We start from the raw sequence: 23,201 nt of genomic DNA, 5'->3' as shown, positions 1-23,201 counted from the left end.
GTGCGGGGACCCCTGGGTCTGTCTGGGGGCGGGTCGGGGCAGTGCGGGGGGGCTGGGTCGCTGCTGTCGGGGCGGGGGGGGGTGCGGGGACCCCTGGGTCTGTCTGGGGGCGGGTCGGGGCAGTGCGGGGGGGCTGGGTCGCTGCTGTCGGGGCGGGGGGGGTGCGGGGACCCCTGGGTCTGTCTGGGGGTGGGTCGGGGCAGTGCGGGGGGGCTGGGTCGCTGCTGTCGGGGCGGGCGGGGGGACCCCGGGTCTGTGCGGGGGCTGGGTCGGGGCAGTGCGGGCGGGGGGGCTGTGGGGACCCCTGGGTCTGTCTGGGGGCTGGGTCGGGGCAGTGCGGGGGGGCGGGGTCGCTGCTGTCGGGGCGGGGGGGCTGTGGGGACCCCTGGGTCTGTCTGGGAGCTGGGTCGGGGCAGTGCGGGGGGGCGGGGTCGCTGCTGTCGGGGCAGTGCGGGCGGGGGGGGCCGGGGACCCCTGGGTCTGTCTGGGGGCGGGTCGGGGCAGTACGGGAGGGCTGGGTCGCTGCTGTCGGGGCAGTGCGGGCCGGGGGGGGGGGCCGGGGACCCCTGGGTCTGTCTGGGGGCGGGTCGGGGCAGTGCGGGCGGGGGGGGGGGCCGGGGACCCCTGGGTCTGTCTGGGGGCGGGTCGGGGCAGGGCGGGGGGGGGGGGCGGGGACCCCTGGGTCTGTCTGGGGCCTGGGTCGGGGCAGTACGGGGGGGGCGGGGTCGCTGCTGTCGAGGCAGTGCGGGTGGGGGGGGGCGCGGGGACCCCTGGGTCTGTCTGGGGGCAGGGGGGGGGCTGGGTCGGGGCAGTACGGGGTGGGCTGGGTCGCTGCTGTCGGGGCAGTGCGGACGGGGGGGGGGGCGCGGGGACCCCTGGGTCTGTCTGGGGCTGGGTCGGGGCAGTGCGGGGGGGCGGGGTTGCTGCTGTCGGGGCAGTGCGGGCGGGGGGGGGCCGGGGACCCCTGGGTCTGTCTGGGGGCGGGTCGGGGCAGTGCGGGGGGGCTGGGTCGCTGCTGTCGGGGCGGGCGGGGGGACCCCGGGTCTGTGCGGGGGCTGGGTCGGGGCAGTGCGGGCGGGGGGGCTGTGGGGACCCCTGGGTCTGTCTGGGGGCTGGGTCGGGGCAGTGCGGGGGGGCGGGGTCGCTGCTGTCGGGGCGGGGGGGCTGTGGGGACCCCTGGGTCTGTCTGGGAGCTGGGTCGGGGCAGTGCGGGGGGGCGGGGTCGCTGCTGTCGGGGCAGTGCGGGCGGGGGGGGCCGGGGACCCCTGGGTCTGTCTGGGGGCGGGTCGGGGCAGTACGGGAGGGCTGGGTCGCTGCTGTCGGGGCAGTGCGGGCGGGGGGGGGGGCCGGGGACCCCTGGGTCTGTCTGGGGGCGGGTCGGGGCAGGGCGGGGGGGGGGGGGGGGACCCCTGGGTCTGTCTGGGGCCTGGGTCGGGGCAGTACGGGGGGGGCGGGGTCGCTGCTGTCGAGGCAGTGCGGACGGGGGGGGGGCGCGGGGACCCCTGGGTCTGTCTGGGGGCAGGGGGGGGGCTGGGTCGGGGCAGTACGGGGTGGGCTGGGTCGCTGCTGTCGGGGCAGTGCGGACGGGGGGGGCGCGGGGACCCCTGGGTCTGTCTGGGGCTGGGTCGGGGCAGTGCGGGGGGGCGGGGTTGCTGCTGTCGGGGCAGTGCGGGCGGGGGGGGCCGGGGACCCCTGGGTCTGTCTGGGGGCGGGTCGGGGCAGTGCGGGGGGGCGGGGTCGCTGCTGTCGGGGCAGTGCGGGCGGGGGGGGGGCCGGGGACCCCTGGGTCTGTCTGGGGGCGGGGTCACTGCTGTCAGGGCGGGCGGGGGGACCCCGGGTCTGTGCGGGGGCTGGGTCGGGGCAGTGCGGGCGGGGGGGCTGTGGGGACCCCTGGGTCTGTCTGGGGCCTGGGTCGGGGCAGTACGGGGGGGGTGGGGTCGCTGCTGTCAGGGCAGTGCGGGCGGGGGGGGCGCGGGGACCCCTGGTCTGTCTGGGGCCTGGGTCGGGGCAGTACGGGGGGGGCGGGGTCGCTGCTGTCGGGGCGGGGGGGGCGCGGGGACCCTTGGGTCTGTCTGGGGGCTGGGTCGGGGCAGTGCGGGGGGGCTGGGTCGCTGCTGTCGGGGCAGTACGGGCGGGGGGGGGCGTGCTTCCCCGGTCTCCAGACCGCTGTGTCATCGCTTCAGCTCTGCTCCAGCTCGCTCTCCTCCTCCCCCGGGGGTGTCATGTGCACACGCCTGCCTGGGTGGCACCAGAAAACCCCGCGAGCAGAATTGCTCGTCCCCCCGGGCGTGTCCCCCCTTGAAGCACCAGGACACCCAGAGCCTGCCCGTAGGCTTAATGACCCAACAGGCTAATGGCTCTCAGGTCGAGAAGAGCCTAGATCTTCGTAGCAACTGGAAACGTTAACTCTCTTCCTACGGTTATATTTCCCTTTTGTATCATTTCGAAAAGCGATCATGTGGGCTGAATAGTAAAATCGTAAGACCCTTTTCTGGCAAAGGCATATCTAATAGTTTAAACTCATTATTTCTTTAACTTGAAGAACTTAATGCTGTGGACTCCTTGTGATGTTGGTCAAGTAATGTCTGGGGAATAACCACATAGATGGTGTGTATTTTTAAAAAAAAAAGTGTCAATGAACTTCAGTGGACAAGCTGAGATTTTATCTCCCCCCCCCCCCCCCCCCCCCCCCCGGAAAAAAAAAAAACCCAAAGACTAATATAGGCCCCTGCTTTGTATCTAATGGAGCTGAGTTAGGCACTGTAAAATTCTTGAAGCCCGTAATTCAGAAGAGCCTGGTTTAACTTATCAGGTATTTCATAGAAAAAAATCATAGAATATCAGGGTTGGAAGGGACCTCAGGAGGTCATCTAGTCCAACCCCCTGCTCAAAGCAGGACCAATCCCCAATTTTTGCCCCATGTCCCTAAATGGCCCCCTCGAGGATTGAACTCACAACCCTGGGTTTAGCAGGCCAATGCTCAAACCACCGAGCTATCCCATTTTACCAGGGGAAGGCTACTAAAAAGATGTTGGGGTACTGCTCAGGGCAAGAACTCTGTTCTCTCTTCCCCCTACCCAGCCTCTCAAATAACTGCCGGGGAGGAGGATGCAGGGATCCTTAAGGCTATTTTTCTTGGGTTGTTGGTTGGGGACTGGGATGGCACTTCAGCTTTTATATTAGTCTCTAACTCCTGGGAGGGCAAACTATGGGCTACGAGCCGGATCCAGCCCATCAGGGCTTTCAGTCCGGCCCGCAAGATTGCCAGCCCCGTAGCACAGCATGGCTAAGACAGGATCCCTGCCTACCCTGGCCTAGCGCCGCTCCTGGAAGCGGCCAGCACTGCGGCCCCGGGGGGCTCTGTGCGCTGCCCTTGCCTGAAGGCACCGCCCCCTCACCACCACCACCACCACCCCCCCCCCGCAGCTCCCATTTTCCAGGAATGGGGAACTGCAGCCAATGGGAGCTTTGGGCGTGGTACCCACTGGCAAGGACAGCATGCTGCAGAGCCGACTGCCCCGCCCCACCCCCAGGAGCCACTTCCTGGAGCGGGGCAAGGACAGGCAGGGAGCCTGCCTTAGCCCTGCTGCATGCCACTGACATCCTCTGGAGCCGCTCAAGGTAAGCGGCGCTGGGTCAGACCCTGCACCCCGAACCCCTCCTACACTCCAACCCCTTGCCCTGAGTCCCTTGCTGCACACTGCACCCCCTCCTATACCCTGCATTCCGTCCCGCACCCCAACCCGCTGCCCAAGCCCTACATTCATGGCCCTGCATACAATTTTCCCACCCAGATGTGGCCCTCGGGCCAAAAAGTGTACCCACCCCTGCTCTAACTAGTTAAGATATGTGAAAATAGAAGCTCCTGTGAAAGTTTTAGAAATGCTCCTACTTTCTAACAGCCACTTCTCTCTTCCCTTCTTTTTAATCCTGCCTCATATTCTAAAGGGAAGCTCCGATAATGTTCAACTCCAGAACAGCACAGATTCTGAAAGTGCAAGAAGAGAGCCCACTGTTACCTAGGGACTCCTTAGAGTCAATCCTATAGCACATCTCACGTGAGGCCAGGACATCCTCACATGCAAGAAATGATTGACAGTGATTGGCCAGAATAACCCCAAGTAGGTCCATATGGAGGCTCCATCTCTGCTGATCATTAGACTCTGAGGTGATCATAGAGAATTTAAGAGTATATGTTGCTGTCTCCAGGATAACCAGAAGATAGATTTATGAAGGTTAAGACTTGAAGAACTCCCTTGATGGAAAGACTGAGGCCTCCCTAAAAAGATCCTTTGCATCTTTTACCTGTTGCAGCAGCTTATGCTTCCTAAGCAGCAGTTAGAGGCATTCTAATCCATATATGTCTAATTTTTTTTTCAATTCTACTGTGTTCTTGGCTTCAATGACACCACTAACTATTCTTAGTAGAAGTGCAGACAGGTCAACTACAAAAGTATAATTAACAAATCTGTTTTAAATGGTACAATGACTTTGGAAAAATGCTTGAGTGACATGGGCAGGAACTACAAAATGATGGCATGTATTATATTTTTTTGAGGTGCCATTGTGGCTCCATTCTTAGAATGTGCACAAATGAACACACACTTATGTGTGAATATTATGGTGTCCTCCCAAAATTACAGCTATTATCAAGTACAGAATGAATTGTATGAGAATGTCAAGCAAATCTGAGTTACATAATTTCTTGGATGACAGGGCTATAAAATACTTTTTTGTGATTCTTATTTATTCCTCTAGCAAATTCCTGAAGTTATTTTGGAATAATCTAAAATAAGGCTAAAATCAAACTTTATTAATGTGGTTGGCTGTGTTGTTCTACTTGTGTTGTAACATTTGCCATCTGGATTTACTGGATGAAACAGCAGATAACAAATGCCATATATGAAATAATTTATATAGGGTTCTGTTGGTTTCTACTTCCATTTTAACTACATTTTTAATATCATTCAAAATAAGTGATAGAGCTGGTTGAAATTTGGAAGTTTAGTCTGTCGGAATATGAACTAAAAACAGGAGAAAAGTAACTAATTCAGTTTTTCCATCTTTCTTTGATCAACTATGGAGCTGGGGGGAAAAATAGCAAGATCCTACCCTTTCCCCCCCAAATCCTGTTTTTTCTCTTCCCCGACCCCTTTTGTTGATTACCTATTTAATGCTTTATAAAAACAGAACCACAGACATGAAATAGCATAACTTCATCAAATTCCAGTTAAGGCTGCTGAATGCAATTCAAGAGCATCATTAAACTTGTCCTTAAGACAAACGCCATACTTTTAAAAGTTTGGAACTTACAAAGTGAAGATCCATAAACAATTCTGACTTACCTTGACAACCAGTTCCTGCGCACACATCGTTAAACAGAAAAATTCTCAGTAAGGAACATCCAAACAATCTTAATGCTGCCTGTGTAACAAAACAATCATAGCTGAAAAGTCTCTATATGGAAAGTATCTATTCATCCCTTAGCTTTCTCCCAAAACTTTCATACCTGCTTTTTTTTTATACAAAAGTTTAGCTTTCAGTGCACAAAACAGAAAAAAAATGTGCGAGCCCATACCCTATACTTCTCCCTGGGGTCCTTCCATGCAGCTCTATGAGTTAGTTTTGTCTGGGGAAGTGAGCGTTAGGACCGTGGTTCTACCTCCTCTCCAATTTGCCCACAGTAGTGATCACATCTCCAGGTTTCTCTAGCACCATTACAGTAGTACATAAGCACATTTTGATAGTAGTGGCTTAATTCTGAGCAAAATAATTCCATGTACCCGAATTAAACAAATAGCTTTCTAAATACAGCTGTTGTACAAAAGGAAATTCTTACGTCATGGCACAGCATAAAAATGCATGTTACAGTAAAACGAGCTACCTGTATCATAAAGCATCCGATGTGATAACATAAATGAATATATACACACTGTTATCTAGACTTGTAGTCTTTAAATCAGGGGTGGGCAAACTTTTTGGCCTGTAGGCCACATCTGGGTGGGGAAATTGTATGCAGGGCCATGAATGTAGGGTTGGGGCAGGGGGTTTGGGGTGCAGGAGGGGGCTCAAGGCAAAGGGTTGGGGTGTAGGAGGGATGTGGGATGCAGGAGGGGACTCGGGGTTGGGGTAAGGCAAGAGGCTCAAGGCAGGGGGCTAGGGGGCTCAGGATGGGGTTGGGGTGCGGGGTGCAGGAGGGCTTCGGGGTGTGGGCTCTGCCCTGTCTGGCAGTGGGGCGCAGCAGGGCTAAGGCAGGCTTGCTGCCTGCCCCGGCCCAGCATTGCTCCCGGAAGTTGCCAGCATGTCCGAAAGTGGCTCCGGGGGGTAAGGAGGGGCTGCCCGTGCCTGTGGGTACCACCCCCAAAGCTCCCGTTGGCCACGGTTCCCCATTCCCAGGCCAATGGGAGCTTCAGGGAGCAGTGCCGGGGGGCTGAGGGCAGCACACAAAGCCCCCGCCCCCCAGGGCTGCAGGGTCGTGGTGCAGGTCTCTTCTGGGAGCAGGCCAGGGCGGGGAGCCTACCTTAGCCCCGCTGTGCCACGGGGCTGGCAATCCCGCGTGCCGGATTGAAAGTCCTTATAGGCTGGATGCAGCTGTGGGCCATAGTTTACCCTCCCCTGGTTTAAAGCCTGGTACCTTTCCACTGAAAATCTTACTACCCTTGACTTCAGTGGAAATGTGATTGGGTCATAAATAAGGCTACGATTTAGTCATGGGTATTTTTAGTAAAAGTCATAGGTGGGTCACAGGCATTAAACAAAAATTCACTGTCTGTGACCTGTCCGTGACTTATATTATAAATGCCCCTAACTAAATCTTTGGGGCGGGGGGAGGAGAGTCTGAGGCTGGGGTGGGGGGCACTGTTTGGAGCGAGCCCAGGGGCTGCTGCTAGGGTGTGTGTGAGGGGGCCAGTGGCACCAGCTGCCGGGGGCCACCTCAGGGACTGCTGCTCAGGCAGTCCCCGGGACCAGCTGCTGAGGGCTCGTCTGAGTGGCAGCCGGTGCAGCTGGCCCCAGGGCCTGCGACTGGCTGTAGAGCTGCTCAAGCAGTGGCCAGTGTGGCTGTCCATGGGACCACCTGAGCAGCTGGCCCTGGGGTCAGCCTCACTGGCCACTGAAGAAGTCACGGAGGTCGTAGGAAGTTATGGAATCCATGATTTCCGTGACAAACACAGAGCCCTAGTCGTAAAATACTGAACTCTTCTGTTTGATTGGCTGTGTGAGCTGAGTGTTAAGGACTATGTCAAATTGTGGTAATCACAAGTTTTGATTTATATAACCAATTATCTGTTTTAGTATGGATGTGTTTAATTATCTTCTCCTGAGCTGCAGTTAGCAATCTCAGCTGTAATTTATTTTTTGTATGTTCAGTCATTTTGTTTGTGAACTGGATGAGCCCTAATCAGATTCTGAGTCTGACAGACCACTTCGACTACAAGTACTCTGAGGGGAAACTCATGAAATGCAGCCCAGGCAGGTGAAGTGCTTGATAAGTTTGGTCTTCATATAAACATCTCAGGATTCTTGAAACTGGAGCTCCCCAAACATGGTGGGTCTAAGTTTCCCTTTTATCTTCAGCACGGGCAGTGTAAAGATGGGCCTATCATAGTATGGAAAGGGGAGAACAGGCTCTTCATATACGGTTACATGGCTAGCTTATGTCAGCTGACTTGGGCTCATGGGGTTCAGGCTAAGGGGTTGTTTAACTGCACTGTAGACACTCTGGCTGGAGCCCAAGCTCTGGGACTCCCCCTCCAAACATCTACATCTCCGTTCAACAGCCCCTTCGCCTGAGCCCCTGGAGCTTGAGTCAGCTGACATGGACCAGCCACAGGGTTTTAATTGCAGTGTAGACAGACCCTTATACTCCTAGTCTAAAGCCTGACAAGCATAGCCGGGCTTCTACAGATGCTTACGCACCTTTTGAATTTCCTAGATCTTGTGTGGGTAGCAAGCTTCTTTTGGGGGGATGAACAACCTTTCACCAATCTGCCTGTTTCATCAAGTTTGATGGTATCTCTTGTAGCTGGACACCTCAATGCATGAGATACACATTTTACTTACGGTGCTGCATGCTGGGAATGTGGAGCTTTATTCAGCTGTATATGAACAGAGTGGGAAATAGCTGGGGAGCGAAAACCTTAAGTCTGAATGTTTTCAAAAACATCGGGACATAAAATGCTGGTTTATGGGGGAAAAATCTAGGATGGTTAGCTTCAGAAGTTTCCATTTATCTCTGGGTCCACATGCTCATCTTTATAAGAGACACTTTTTGATCTGAAACTTACTAATTATTAGTCTCGCCCTAGAAGTGGTATTGGTTTTTGGGGGGTTTTTTTGGTGGAGAATCTGTTCAGCTGGCTTGGGTTCTGTGAGGATAAATACTTTTCTTCTTTTTTTGGGGTGGGGGGAGAGAGAGAGAGAGAATTCAGTTCTTTTCCCCCAGTACTTTGAAACGTGGCAAATAGTTTTCTGACGAATACGTTCACCAACAAGTTTGAAAAGAAAATGGGTTGGACAATAGTTATGAACTGATAATTGGCTGTATTGCCCACATCATGTTTGTGAGCTTTCCGTTATTAAGCTGTTAAATGTATATCCTAATCAATTGTTCTGGAGCACAATGTTGCCCTATGAGATTCTTTCTGAGGTCTTGTCTACACTATCCATTGGATCGGCGGGGATCAATTTATCGCGTCTAGTATAGATGTGATAAATCAACCACTGAGCACTCTCCCGTCGACTCTGGTACTCCACCAGAACGAGAAGCTCAAGCGGAGTCTATGGGAGAGTGTCAGCTGTCGTCTCACTGCAGTGAAGATGCTGTGGTAAGTAGAGCTAAGTCCATCAACTTCAGCTATGCTATTCATGTAGCTGAAGTTGTGTATTTTAGATGGACCTCATGCAGTATTGTAGACAATCTCTGAGAGAGAGAGACTGTCTTATCACTAGGAGCAGGATTAAAAATTAGCATAATAGGGGTGTGTCCATTTAGCCCATTAAATTTGAGGTGCAGTATGAGGGGGTATATTGAGTAGTGTTATGTACTTGCAGGTTGGGGTTTAACATAGAAACATGAGCTTGTATGGCAAAACCAGCTAGCTATATTTTTTTTTTTATAACAGCTGTTGGCAGTTGAGTACATCACAACTTCCCCTGTAATATTGCTTCTTTAAAGATGTCCTCAGCTAGGATTTTCACTCCTGGGATCAGATTCTTAGCTTGAGATTGGCAGAACTGCACAAGTTGTAAAGAGTTTTGGCCCCCAACAGCTGTGGGAATGGGATGGAGGTTGATCCACTGGTGGTGGTCTCATGACACTCAGCTTAATTGCTGCCATAAGAAACTGGTCAGAAGCTTCCTTTTGACTGTGTACAACAAAGAAGTTCTTCAGGAGCTGTGCTTCTGCCAGTCATTGCTCCGGCTCTTTTCTCTCAATTGCTTCAAAGCCTTTGGGGATCCTTTTTTAGTAAGTCTCTTCCTTTCAATTATGTCCACACCATTTAGCATACCTTTCTTGAGATGCGGCTTGTTTGATGCTCAGCTGCATCTGTTTATATCTGTGTCTTGTGCTTTGATGTCTGCTTCCATTCCAATGTTCTTGGTACTTCAGCATCTTTTAGCTATTCACCTGTTAAGGAGTGAGTTATTTTGGCAGCCCTTCAGGGCCCTGCCTTGGTATTGGTGTTCTCAGTGGATCAACGCTTTTGTTGCACTGTACTCTGCTGCCTATCAGCATTCGCAGCCTGGCATTAGTATCTGTACTGTTTGGGTGCTTGTGTTTGCAGAGACTGTCTCACCACCTGTGTCAGAGATGAAGAGAAGCACTACCTGGATGCCCCCTTTTTATCTTTGGTGTATGGTCTGAGTATTGGCTTTGTATGTTGCCTTCCTAATCAACACAAGGCTGCTCAGCAGCTCCAGATCACATGGATGGGCCAGACTTACGTTGATGACTGATGGGGCACTGGAACAGCCTTAACTGTGCCTTTCCACACCTGACCCTGCACTGTAGTGATGCTGGGGGGGAGGGGGAAATAGACTTATTTTTAAAGAGACATTAGATTAATCCAAATTGGGGTCACAAACACTATAATGCCTTAATCATAATTCTATGGTTATTGTATGGGGTCAATACAGAATGGCGATAAGGTTGCCCTGGGTGCCCTAACTGTGCATTTCCATATCCTAACATGTCTGAATTTTTTATGTTTACCATTAATTCTGAATTTCCTTTGTTTATAAATGCTTGGTTTTGGATTATTTCACCCCTGTAATGTATTTTACCTTAAATTACTGATCTCTATTTTCAAACATAACTCAATTTTAACATAATTTTGTCTGGGAATCATACAAAATATTACCATATGCTTTAAAACATTTTGTCCTCCAAAAATATAATTTTTCCAAAGTGTATGGCATAAATAAAAGCCATGATGTAAGGTGTTATTGGTATTTGTTTGGAATGACCTGCATAACTCACTTATGGCCTGAGTTGATCCACCAGTGGTGTTCATACATTCTTGTTCTATAATCTAAACGTATTTATTTTGTTTCGTTGGTTATTCTGCGTTGCTGTTCTTTCACCAGTCTGTTATGTGGAAGCCACAACATGACAGTATTTGGTTTTGCTTCTGTTTAGTCATTTTATAGATGTTTTAGTCTCAAAAGTCAGGGTTTTCATCATTGGTCGTTCCCCCCCTGTTAGCATACGAGATACTGTATGTGAATCGGTGGGCAAGGAGAGCAAGGATCCGTGAAATGTTCGTTATGTAAATGCTTATTTTTGGTTACAGATAAAGATGCCGGAATCTGACTTAGTTGCAAAGATGCTTCGAGCTGTTCTCCAGTCCAGTAAAAATGGAATACCCTTGCCACGACTGCAGGGGGAGTACAAATCCTTGACTGGGGATTGGATCCCTTTCAAACAGTTAGGACACTCTACGCTGGAAGAATACCTGAAGACTGTTCCAGGAGTTGTCAGAATAGAAATTAATAAAATGGGTGAGGTAAGACAAGCTTCATAACAATGTCATGGGAATTGTAACAAATTATACAGTTGGTGGCTTTTCTCAAATTGCTTGTTTAAACTGGCTTGGGAATTCATTGTAAGGCTTGCGGGTCTCTAGCTTTGTGCTGAAGATTGTAGGGAGATCTCACGCTCTTGGTCTAGCAACAGTGTTTCCGACGAGTGCAGCAATAGTGGGAGCACTAGTGTCATAATCTTTTACCATATGGCTTAGTCTTGTTCTGAGTGTGTTTAGATAATATGGTGGTTGTGACAAATATGGCAATTTCCTGCAATATCTTTAGAATATCTTACTTTATTAAGTTTGGGTATTGTGGGTCAGGGACTGTACGGGGGAGGAAGACCACAGTTGTCCAGAAACTAAGAACAGTGGGATATGATTAGGCAAATTCACTTAGGCTGTAACACTTTCAATGGGGTGCCACCACCTGGAGAAGTTCACATATACTGTTTCTGACTGGATTTTAAAGAGACCAGCAGATAAAGAGAGGACTTTCTTTCTGATCCATCAAATGGACGGGGCGGGGGGGAGGGGTCAATCCTTTCTGGAAGGACTTTGACCTACGGGGCTCCATAAGACTTGATGAGTGACCTCGGGTAACCTTTTAGCATGCATATAGAAACACTGATTGTTTGTAATGTTTCCTTTGGAATGTTTTCACCTTAAGAATCAATGTGCTAGCTTAGAAAGAGCTATGTGGTAACTGCTGGCAGTTACACCATTCGTAAGCCTTTGGAGAGGAGGCCAAGTGCAACTACTCGCCTGTTTAGGCAGTCTGGCTTGCTGGGGATATCGCAGTGTAGGGAGGGAACTGCGCAGGCTGGAAACGCCCCGCCAAGACTGGGAGAGAGCTGGGTCTCTGCCCAGGAGAAGTGACAGCCGAGGGTCCCTAAGCCAAGGGAGGTGCTCTTGTGAACCACAGAAGGGGAAACACGCAGGTGCCGTTACCCTGAACCGTGACGGTGGCAAACTGGGCCTTGTCAAGTGAGTGTTACGGAAATGGCAGCCCCAGTTGGAAGACAGTAGCCTCATTCATTGAATAACTGTGTCTCATTATTTCTCAGACTTTGTGTGAGTGCCTCTCTGAGAGTGGGAGAGGGACACACACACACACACACTTCTAAAAGACCATGTACAGCAATTTCTGTCTTGATGGTAGTTTTTGTTTCTACTTACTTATTTTTCAAATCCCTGAATTGGGGGTAGATGTTTTACAGACTAGTGGGATAATGTGTCTGCATGGAGGACATCAGTACTTTTCCATGTTCTAGTCATTAGTTTTTGTTTGCAAAGAGAGAACTTTGCTGCATGTCTTAAACTTGGCAACATTTAGTTGGATTTATCCCAGTCTCCTTTGGGAGGATATTCTATAATGTAGGATCCTGTACGGGAAAGGCTCTACGTCCTGTCTGCAGCAACCTGAGCGTGGGGTCTCGCAGCAGTGGGTTGCTGGTTTATCAGAGTTCCAAAGTCAGGTCATGGAAGGAGAGGTAGTTCCTGGGAGGGTGTAAGATCTAGTAAATATCTTAGGTATCAAAAGTATGAACAGCTCACTGTAGTCTTTCTATAAATATTGAACTTCTACAATTTTAAAGATAATAGCATTTCAGTAAATATAAGAGATATTGTGTAACTTCTTTCATGGAGTACAGAGAAGTTTGGACCTGATTATTTCCGTATGTCCATTTTCTCCCCCTGTGAGCAGATCACTTGCCATGCTGTTGCTTCCGCTGAGACTGTGCGAATTGCTCAACTGGTAGCTTGCCAGAGAAGTTCAAAAAGAAAAATGGGACGACAGGTGAACTGCCAGATGAGATTAAAGAACACTGCTCCATTCACATTAGTTGGTAAGAATTCATAAGCTGGAAGACAGCTTCATGACAAATACTGTTAGTTAAAACTGTAGTCTCTTGTGGCAGAGCCTTTCCCTTATAAACCTTCTGATTACAATGAATTGTGTATGCTGTTGATCAGTTCACACTAGAAGAAAACAGTGCTGAACTATATATTTGTGCTTGACAGTACTTTGAAGAAACACACATGAGAAAGTTAGTAGGAAAACAGTGCTCTTGCTTACAAATGTGCAGCGATGTTACTGGAGCACAGGCTTGAAGGGTAGCTGTCTGTGGGTATGTCTAAAAGGCAATTAAAAACCTGCAGCTGGCCCGTGCCAGCTGACTCTGGCTGTGGGGCTGTTTCATTACAGTGTAGATTTCTGGATTCAGGCTGGAGCCCGGGCTCTAGGACCCTGTGAGATGGGAGTGTTCCAGAACTGGGGCTGCAGCCCATAAGTCTACGCTGCAATGAAACAGCCCCAGAGTCTGAACCCTGTGTGCCTCAGTCAGCTGGCCACAGGTTTTTAATTGCAGTGTAGACATATCCTTTTTGTTAGACTTTAGAATCAGGTCAGTTTTAGCCTGTGTGGGTCCACTAGTTATTAAAAGATATTGGAGTCAGGGGTGAGAAGAATTATTTAAGGTCTCTTCCTGGACACAGGAGTAAGCCCCACCCTTGAGGAGAGCAGCAGCTATTCTCATTGTTTCTGGACACAGATTGCCTCTGATCTCTGTGCTGCAGAGCTGTAACTGGGGTGTTCCCTCTATAAGAGTGATTCTTTGATTCCCAGCTGGGAAGGGAGAGGAAACAGGCTGTCAAACAAGTCCCTCTCATCTTCCCTGGTGCCTTGAGCTGTAAGATAGGTGAAGGGTAAACTGGACAGAGCTCTCACTTCCTTTCTTCTTCCAGTGGCAGATCAAAGGGCTGCCCGGCAGGCAGACAAGAAACTGGTGGTGGCACGCCCTGCAAGAGCCGGGGATCAAAGGTTCTTACTAAACTTAAACTGTAAAACAAATTAGTACAGTAATGTAGTAGCCCTCTGGTCATGTTTTGCTAAGGTGTCAAAATGGAGCACTATTGCTTATGTAGTAGCATTCAAACCAGTTGATCCACCTACAAGTAGCACAAAGTTTTTACAAGGTTTGTTAGGATGCTTTAAAATATTCTGGAATGAAATTTGATGTAAAAAGCTCTTATCCTGTTTTTTATTAAAAACAAAAAACCTTCCTACTTAACTGCCACATTCATTCCTGGAATGTGATGATTTTCTTCAGAGGGCTACCATTTTTGTGGCAGACCAGCCTGCTTGGTAGAAAAGGGTAATAATATGGATGTTGGAGTGCATTTACCAGAATCTAATCTGGTATTTTCTTAACTCATAAGAAATGAAGTGGTGGTGCGAGCTTCTAAATTTTCCCTGGTTGTCAATGTTCAGCGCTGTCTCCTGAGACCACCTTGTGTATCTTATATTGTCTAATGTATAAATGATCTTAATGCATTAAGATAATACAATTAACCATATTTGTTTAATCCTCCCCCCTCCAAAAACTTATGATAAAACCATCTGAAGTGGTCACAATAAAGCAAGTCCATAAATAATTACACAACTATAAATTCACATCAGAACTCCAATATAACCCATTGGAGGAAAGGATCATTTTCTATGTGCTGTGGCTGTCAGATTTTTTTTTTTAAAATTAGAAATCTATTAGAAGAACACTATCCAAAGTGAAGTAGTCAAAAATACCGGAGCTAACATGGTCTATGAAAGTTAACTCTTCCCTTGGATGAATAAATTTATAATAGTCCTTAATTATATAAACACATTTAGGTTTTTTTGCCCCCCTTGGGAGGCCTGCCTCATTCAAGCTCTTTTGCGCAAATTACATTTTCAGTGAGGTAATGGCACAAGGAGGAGCCCTATTTCACTGAGCTCACACCTTGTGCATTGATTGAGACCAGGCTGCTTCAGAGAACTTTCAAATTAGAAAAATCTATAGCACCTGGGTTATTTTTTCTTATAGTAATCCTTAAAGAGACTTTCACTAAAATATTCGGACTTGCTTCTGACAGACCCGGTAATTGCATTATCCCTTTTAAGTACAGTGCTGTTTCATGTTTGTCTCAGTTATTTTCATATTAAAACTGGTGACTTACAAGTAAAAAAAAAATTGTTTGTTTTTTCTTCCCACCCCTCCCAAATGCCAGCCCCACAGGCTAACCCTGAATCAGAAGTCATTCTGGTTTCTTGTCTCAGATATCCCCAGTAAAAAAGCTTGGTAGGCCAAATTAGGCATCTGGGCAACTTCATTGCCTTGTGGATTTTCACAGATATAATCAAATGGAATTTAGAAACATGCTTTGCAAGAAAAAAGTATAGAATTTCTGTCTTCCAGCAGCAGTTCTACCAGGAATTTTTTAAAAAGTAAAAACTTTAGGACAAAATGGTAGATATGACAGAATGCAGGTGGGCTAAGACTTAAAAAAAAAAAAAAAAATCCAAATATTAGGCTCCTTAACAAGGAGCTCGATATTTTTTGTTTTTGAACTGCTGAACACTCAGCAGCTCCCATGATCACTTCAGTGGAAACTGCTTGGGTACTTGGCATTTCTGAAAATCAGAAATTTTAAACACTTAGACTCTTAAATCCTCCTTTAGGCACCCACTTTTGAAAGTTTTAGCCATGGAGAACACACTTTCCAGAGTAGAACAATAGGGAGCAAGGAATCATCCTGTGGTTAAGGTAGAGAACTGGGAGAAGATTGAGTTCCATCTACCGTAGACTTTGTATATGACCTTTGCGAAGTCATGTAGTCCCTGTCTGCCTCTGTTTCCCATCTGTAAAAAGGTGGGTACTCCATTTTTAGCTCAAAAGTTTTGAGGCTTAATTTAGTAAATGCATGAGGTACTAACACTACATTGAACATCATGGAATTGCTAGGAATAAACTGCACTTCAGTTGAGAATTACCATAAGAATTTCATCTCTTTCAGCGACTGTTGTGCATTTTTATGGGAGTACACTAAGGTGGTAACTCAAGCTTATTTTGTCCAGCCTCAGTGTAACGTTAATGTAAAAACTTTACCCTGCCTATTATTCTTCCCAAATACTCCTACCTCAGAATCATCACAAATAGAAAAATGAACATGATTTTTGCTAGTTTCATTCTATTAAACAAAAACAGGTCGACGAAGCAGATCGATAGGAAGGAAGGGAAGCTGCAAGACGGACAAAAAATGAGAAGCTACATGAGAGTCATGTTAGTTTGTAACATGAGATTCTCTGAAGATACCATCTCTGCAGGATTCTTGCTTCTTACTGTCAAAACTTTCCTACCTCTAAAGGTTTTTGGTCCTTCACAATGGCAGTAAAAAGTTAAAATATGAATCAGGCTCCCTACTAGCCTTCACCTGACCAAGTAGAAACAGTGTGTCATTGTTACTGTTAGCTGTTTCTTGACCACAGTCATGACAAGCAGCTAGCTAGAGACTGCTCTTTGTCTGGCCATTGCTTCAGCTCTTTACCTCCTTATTGCTATATCCTACCTTCCAGTCAGTTCCATTATGGCTGTTGGCATTTGAGCCTTTTTCCTCTAGCGATTTTATACTGCTTCAGTTCTCAGGCCTGTCTTCGTCGTCATCTTCTCTCTTGGGGGTTTTTTTTTTTAAAACCCCTCCATCAGGGCCAAAGTTTGGTAGGCACTTCAGTGTGGCTAAGCTCAGCACTAGTTCTGTGTATATTGGTCTGGTGACTCCTACAGCACACGTGGTACCCATTTTCTTTTTATTTTGGGTATGACATTTTAGGAGAAAGGAGTCTGCTCAGCAGCTTCAAATCTTGTCCATGAGGTAGAACATCACTGAAGACTTGAAAACCACATTCGGTGCCTTGTCTGATTCAGAGGAGACCACAACATCTAGAGGTGCCAGATGTGCTTGCAGATGTCACACCGAGCAGTGAAGAAACAAGAACTTAATTTGAAGCATTCCACCGAAACCTGCAAATTCAGCATGAGATTGGCTTAAAGCTCAAGTCTGAGTTGGCCAGGACAGTTGAGTACTAGAATTGGTGCCAATGCTTTCTGTATTGCTGCAGCACCGCCTCTCCATCCCCCTGTCCCCAATCCCAGGCAGGTTTCACCATCAGAGTGGCCTGTACTAGTAAAGCTGTGGATTCCACCAAGCATTGGTTTCTTAATGTAGAACTGTCTCTGTGCTCAGAGCTGGTGGTACCAACCTCCAGCTCCTCAGATGAGGCAGTCTCTACTCAAGTGCACAAGGCAGTGGGAAGGAGGGAGAGGAGTTAAGGGCTAGTGTAGGCACAAGAACATATGGATATAAACTGGCCATCAAGATGTTTAGGCTTGAAATTAGACAAAGGTTTCTAACCATCAGAGAAATGAAGTTCTGGAACAGTTGCCCAGGGAGAGCAGTGAGAGCAAAAAACCTGACTAGTTTCAAGACTCAGCTTGAGATGTTTGTGGAGGGGATGGTATGATGGGAGTACCTACAATGGCATGTGGCTCATCTGCTACTGCTTGTAGCAAATATTTCCAAAGGCTGGAGATGGGATACTATATGGGGAGGGTGTGATGGGTTCCCTGCAGGGGTGCCACCTGGAACTGGGATACCACTGAGCCCTCTGACCCACCAGCCTGGGCTCCCTCTCACACTGTGCTGCTGTGACAAGCTGCAAAGCCCTCCAAGCTTACACTTTCACCAGCATTCATGGAGGTAGGGACACACCCAGCTTCAGTTACATGCGGGCTCTCTAACCACCAGCCTAGGATCCCAAAGCAGTACCGTCCTTTCCCGGTCAAATCTGACGAGTATGTGGGTTTACTACCCAGTCCGCCTCTTCCCTCAGTGTAAAGAGGACCATGCATACTTGTAGTAACCAAGCTGAGATTTTCCTAAACTGTGACTCAAACGCACACTGGTTTGGATTAAAACATAAAATAAGTTTATTAACTACAAAAAGATAGATTTTAAGTGATAACAAACAGATCAAAGCCAATTACCTAGTAAATAAACAAAAAGCAAACTAAGTTTAATATTCTAGATTAAATATGGATTAGCAAATTCTCACTCTGAGTGATAAATAGGTTGGCAGATTCTTAAGGTACAAGCTGCCTTTGCTTTGCAGCTTGGGTTTCCCAGGTTTTCATACACAGGCTAGAAGTCTCTTTAGCCTGGGACCATCACTTCCCCCAGTCTAGTCTTTGTTCCTTAGGTGTTTCCAGGTGTGGTGTTGTAGAGAGAGTGAGGTCCCATCATGATGTCATTTCCCTCTTTCATATCTTCTTCCCACTTGCTGGAAAGCTCTTTTGCTGTGACCTGGGTCAAACTGTTCCCATTGTGCAGTGCTATCTCTGAGAGGTTTCTGTTGTACACAGTTCCTGGGGTAATCCTTGTGCATGTGTGCATTTCCTCAATAAGCGATTAACATTGTTTGGCCTTTTTACTGTTGTACCTGAAAGGCTGCTTGTGGGTGCGTTCAACCTCACAACGTGTTTCAGTAACACATACGTAGCCAAACTTCATAACTTCACATACGATGACAGCACATACGATCCAATGAGACAGTAATATCTAGCAGGTCAAGACTTTTAGAATGTTACCTCACAAAGCGTACTTTGTGCAAAACATACCCTAATTATCTGACAGAGGTGAATAAGGGGTGCCAGGGTGTCTCAGAGGGGTCTGAGTTACTACAGTGAATTCTTTCCCAGATGTCTGGCTAGTGGGTCTCGCTGATAATGTGCAAGCTCTAAATGATCTAACTGATATGGGGACAGGAAGGGATTTCCCTCCAGGTCAGATTGACAGAGACCCTTGGGTTTTTTGGCTGCCTCTGCAGCATGGGATTCAGGTCACTTGCTGATTTGAACTAGAGTAAATGGTGGATTCCCGGGAACTTGAAGTCTTTAAATCATGACTGGAGGACTTCAGTAACTTAGCCAGAGGTCAGGGGTCTGTTACAGGAGTGGGTGGGTGAGGTAGAGTGGGCTGTAATTGCAAGAATTCAGGCTAGATGATCAAGGTAGTCCCCTCTGACCTTGAAGTCTGAGTTTAGGTGCCAAGAAAAGGATAGCAGCTTTTTTTCAATTGGGACATCCCTCAAGCTTTGTATTCTCCAAGAGTGCAAATCCTTTATAGGGGATCTTTAGAGACAGGAAAATTGTTTGCCTTGTAACACTGCTTCTCTGAAGCTACCACTTTGTAGAATGCTCTCTTGCCTGTACATATTCCAGCCGTTTGGGGGCTACCTTTTTTGAGGTTTTTCTTGTATCTGAAGCACAACTTTTGGTCTAGCATTGATGAACTTGAGGAGTTTGTTTATTTTTGGAGCTTTCCTTCTAGTAAATTGAAGAAACTGACTGGGATGTTCAGAAGGTGTCAAGCAACAGCTATTAGGGGCCTTGTGTGTGCAAAACATCTTAAGAGTTGGGGGAGTTCTGCCAGCCTTATGCCAAGGAGCTGTCACACCTGTGAGATGATAGATCTAGAGAAGCAGAACTGCTGGATAAATGATGTTCTTTGAGGTGGCCTCAGCACACACCCGCTTCCGGGATAGGCACTCCCCGGCCTGGCGAGATCAGAACATTCTAGAGCCGTGTCCGTTGGGCCACACGTTCCTTCCTCGCTCCCCCCCCACACCATGCAGGGTTCCGATGGTACAAAGGCGGGGGTGGCCCCAACTCTGCAGTTTCTCTCCACCACTGACCAGACCGTGCAGTGAGTTTGGAGCACAGCCCAGTGTCCTCAGCGATTCCCTTGTTGGTTTTTTTTTCTTCCTCCTTCCTGGGTATCTTTGTTAATTGGTCAGCTTTTTAAATGAAAAGGGATAAGATGCTTTTGTGAGCATCATCTAGATCTGCAAAGATCAGGAGAGTATACATCAGACTTATTAATGGGGGCTGGGAGGATCTTCAGGCATGAGGAGATCTCCTTGCAAAAGTGACTGTGTTCCCCGAATAGGTGGACTCAAGATCCTTGGTTTGATTGGCAGAGTCTACTGCTTGGCCGAGCTGACTTCTCTGTCTCTCTCTTCATAAACCTTTTAAATAGGGAACTGTAGTTTGAAAAACTTTTCAAGGCTCTGGTGATTGTCTGTACACACCTGCTGCTTCAAGCTGGATATCTGCTTATTCGCTGAGACTGTCTTACTGTTTACTAGTATTCACCTACATTGCAGGGATCTGCACAGAATTATTCAGTAGCTTCCTTCTCATTTTTTCTGGGTAGCCTTACACGTGTGAATTCCAGCCTTTCTAAAGGGAGTATTAAATGATTGTTTTCTACCTGTAATATGTTGTTTTGATACTTTTTACCAGTGTAGGAGACAACCTAAATTAGTTCACTTACTTTGTCCCTGGAGCTTGTAGAAGGGAGGAGAAATGTTTAAATTGATGCAGGAGTGCCAGTGATTAGAGGTGCTCCAGATGGAAAATTTTTTGTTGTTCTTTTGCCAGCAGGGAAAATGCTTTAGTTCTTGATTCGTGACATGGAAATACACAGAAGCCATTTTACAGGAAGGAAGTGGTGTTGTGATATTAAATGATCTTTCTGGTAAAATCCACTAGCTTAAATAAATGAATTTATTTGTGTACTGGTATCTGTCAGCTGAACCAAATTAACCTTTTACTATCTCAGTGGTTACTAGTATTTACCTTTCCCAAAAGTGTTTGTGAGTGGGATAAAGATGGTAGGTAGCGGGGAGACATCTGCTAATGATTCATTTGATAAAAGCAAGGCAGATTAAATCTATGGTAGCAACCAACAATTGTGCTTGTGAATCTAGTATTTGCTTTTCTCTAGCTGCATACATCAGATTGCAGACAGGTTCATGCTGTACAGGAATTCAAAGTTTTCATGACCTGTAGACTAGTGGCACTTGATGTGTGTATAACTTCTCATTGAGATGAGAGATCTGAGAGATAACGCAGTAATTGGATTTTGAATAGTTATTTCACTATACCTAAATTTTGTTGATGGCAGCAATTTAATAAAAATAAATATGAAGATATAACTTCAAAATACAGTGCAGCGAGCCAGCTTAAACATTCTTTGGCTCTACTGCTAGCAAAATAGTAGCTTATCAGTATAATTGACTTTGTAGCATTGCAGCTCGCAACACTAAAGTCTAAATGCATTTCAGCTTTAAAAGTTTTCTTTCAGTTATTTAAATTGGTGCACAAAGCCTTAACTATATAAAGGTCTTTGATTTTACTATAATGTATAAAAAAAATGTTGTAGTTTATATAGTTTGAGCTTTTTTGCTCCCATACAATGTACAAATGGCTTTAAGCACATCAATTTAAGGTATATACTTTCTTGAGATTCTAACTTATATTGTGGGTTACTATATATCTTAACTGATGCTGGAATTAATGTTAAATTTCTCCCATACATGTTCCAGCAGTTAGACTGTTTTGAAGTAGAATGACACTTTGAAATGTCTTGGGAATGTTACCCCCCAAAAGCTGACATGGCCTCAAAATAGAGTTAAATGAGAACTTTCATTCAGCAAAAATTACATGCTATCTGGGTAGCATGTAATGTTGTTAAATGGTTTTTTAGAGGAGAGAACCCTTTTTAACAAGGACACAAAGGTTCAAGACCATTTTCGTGAAGCTAGTAGTTACATATCATCTGAGAGAATGGTTTGCTAAAACCTGCTACTATTAATCCTCAGCTGTGCTGGCTGTAATGATATACAGTAGCTCACATTTGAGAACTTTCTCACAAAAATTTTAGCCTGGAATTGGCTTGTCTTTTCACCCAGAGACTGCACGCCATTTATTGCCCTATAAACCTACCTAATTAATCTTGCTCTGCTGTTGGATGAGGAATATCAGTTATGGTGTTTTGGCTGGATATTGATTGCTCAAAGACTATGCCTAGGAATGAACATTTTAGGTATGAGATTTAAAAGGTTTCTTAAAAAATAAGCATCAAAAGCTTAATTTCTCTAGGGATATATTTTTACTATTGTTAAAGTATATGCTTGGGTGAAGGAACCTTTCAAATTGAGATTATAATAGTCTTTTCTGGTTTTTATATATCTGCCCATGTTATAGGAAAGCCAAAAGCAACTTTGAGACAGCCAGGATTAAGGGCTGCACTAGAAGGCAGAAGGCCTACACCCCCCTGGCCAAAAAGCAAAGGAAGTTCTTATGGAATTGTGAAACCCAGCATAGAAAATGTTCAATATGCTTTGCCCCCGGGACCTGGAAGTGGACTATCCAAAGAGGTTCTAATGCAGAGACATGTCACAATGATTAACAGGTCAGTGTTTATAGTGTAATAGTTATAAAATGTGCTGGACAAAAAAACAATTTTCATAAGCTGAAAGTCCTGAATTGTGGATGTTCAGGGAACATCTGAATTGTCCACATTTACGAAACTTTTATTTTTATTAAAAATAAAAAGTGTAAATGCAACAATTCTTATCAAGAAGTGGGATTATACCAGAATACTCTTCTGGTATGTGGGGTAATGAAAGCACTTTGCCTTTCGTCTCCTCTGTTTCACTATGCCACTATCTTAATATATCATGTTTTGTGTTACAGAGATGAATTATCGCTTGAGGAAGTGTAGCTTGAAATTGCCAAATAATATCCCCCAGACACTTCTAAATTTATGAAAGGATACGGAAAATCTTGGGCACAACTCAATTCCTGAAAAGATTATTCAAAAAATTTTAGTTAAAAAAAATACTTATGAAGACTTTCAATCACCTACCACAAGCAAAAAAGTAAATATCAGAAACAGCCTGTTTCAGTTCTAAATGGCATTTGTAATGCTGTTGCCGGGAAATCCATGGGTATAATTTAAATATCTTTTACAGGTAGAACGCATGCTTGAGTTGAATGTGGTGACTGCTTTCAGTCTCATAAAGGGGCATTACATAGAGCAGAAATCTCCATTCAGTGCCTGTGAGAGACTGAAAGTGACTGTAAAAAGAAAATGACATGCAGTTCTTTAAGATCTCAATAACTTGCAGTTAAAACTTTCCTCTGTTTACAAGAGAGGATTCCATCTTGCTATCTTCCAGCCTTGCAAAGAGAGTCTGGAATGAGAACCTGGCTTGACAGTTGTTCTGATTAAGCATAATTGGATGTAAAAGATTCTGCAGTGGGAACATAGTTAACAATTTTGTTGATGTGTGAGCCAGAAAGGACTTCCTGCTCACTTTGGCCTTGAAGTACTATGAAGAATAAAGTTTTATTGTCAAAAAGTAAGCCGATATTTCCAGGATTATATACAGGATGCAGATTTGTTTTAAGAGTAATATTTAGTGATTTCACATGTAGATCTCACAATGCTCTGCAA

At 46.6% G+C, this 23,201-nt stretch overlaps 1 protein-coding gene across 10 annotated transcripts in view; it reads left to right on the top strand.

Annotated features, from left to right (window-relative positions):
* The window catches only part of TDRD7 (tudor domain containing 7), a 125,897-nt gene that overhangs the window by 19,147 nt on the left and 83,549 nt on the right, over positions 1-23,201 (top strand). For 6 of the 10 annotated variants that reach the window (XM_043547170.1, XM_037902400.2, XM_043547168.1 and 3 more), the window contains 3 exons: positions 10,794-11,006; positions 12,733-12,874; positions 21,947-22,154. In XM_043547170.1, the coding sequence (XP_043403105.1) occupies positions 10,800-11,006; positions 12,733-12,874; positions 21,947-22,154 (557 nt within the window). In that variant the 5' untranslated portion in view covers positions 10,794-10,799. Of the gene's footprint in view, positions 1-2,547; positions 2,608-10,793; positions 11,007-12,732; positions 12,875-13,772; positions 13,849-21,946; positions 22,155-23,201 lie in introns of those variants that run through there. The other 4 variants (XM_043547166.1, XM_037902401.2, XM_043547165.1 and 1 more) reach the window with 3 other exon arrangements.

This window comes from Chelonia mydas, chromosome 5, assembly GCF_015237465.2.
Source record: "Chelonia mydas isolate rCheMyd1 chromosome 5, rCheMyd1.pri.v2, whole genome shotgun sequence".
NCBI lineage: Eukaryota > Metazoa > Chordata > Testudines > Cheloniidae > Chelonia > Chelonia mydas.
Note: the sequence above shows the minus strand (reverse complement) of the source record. Positions and strands in the feature narration are given on the sequence as shown.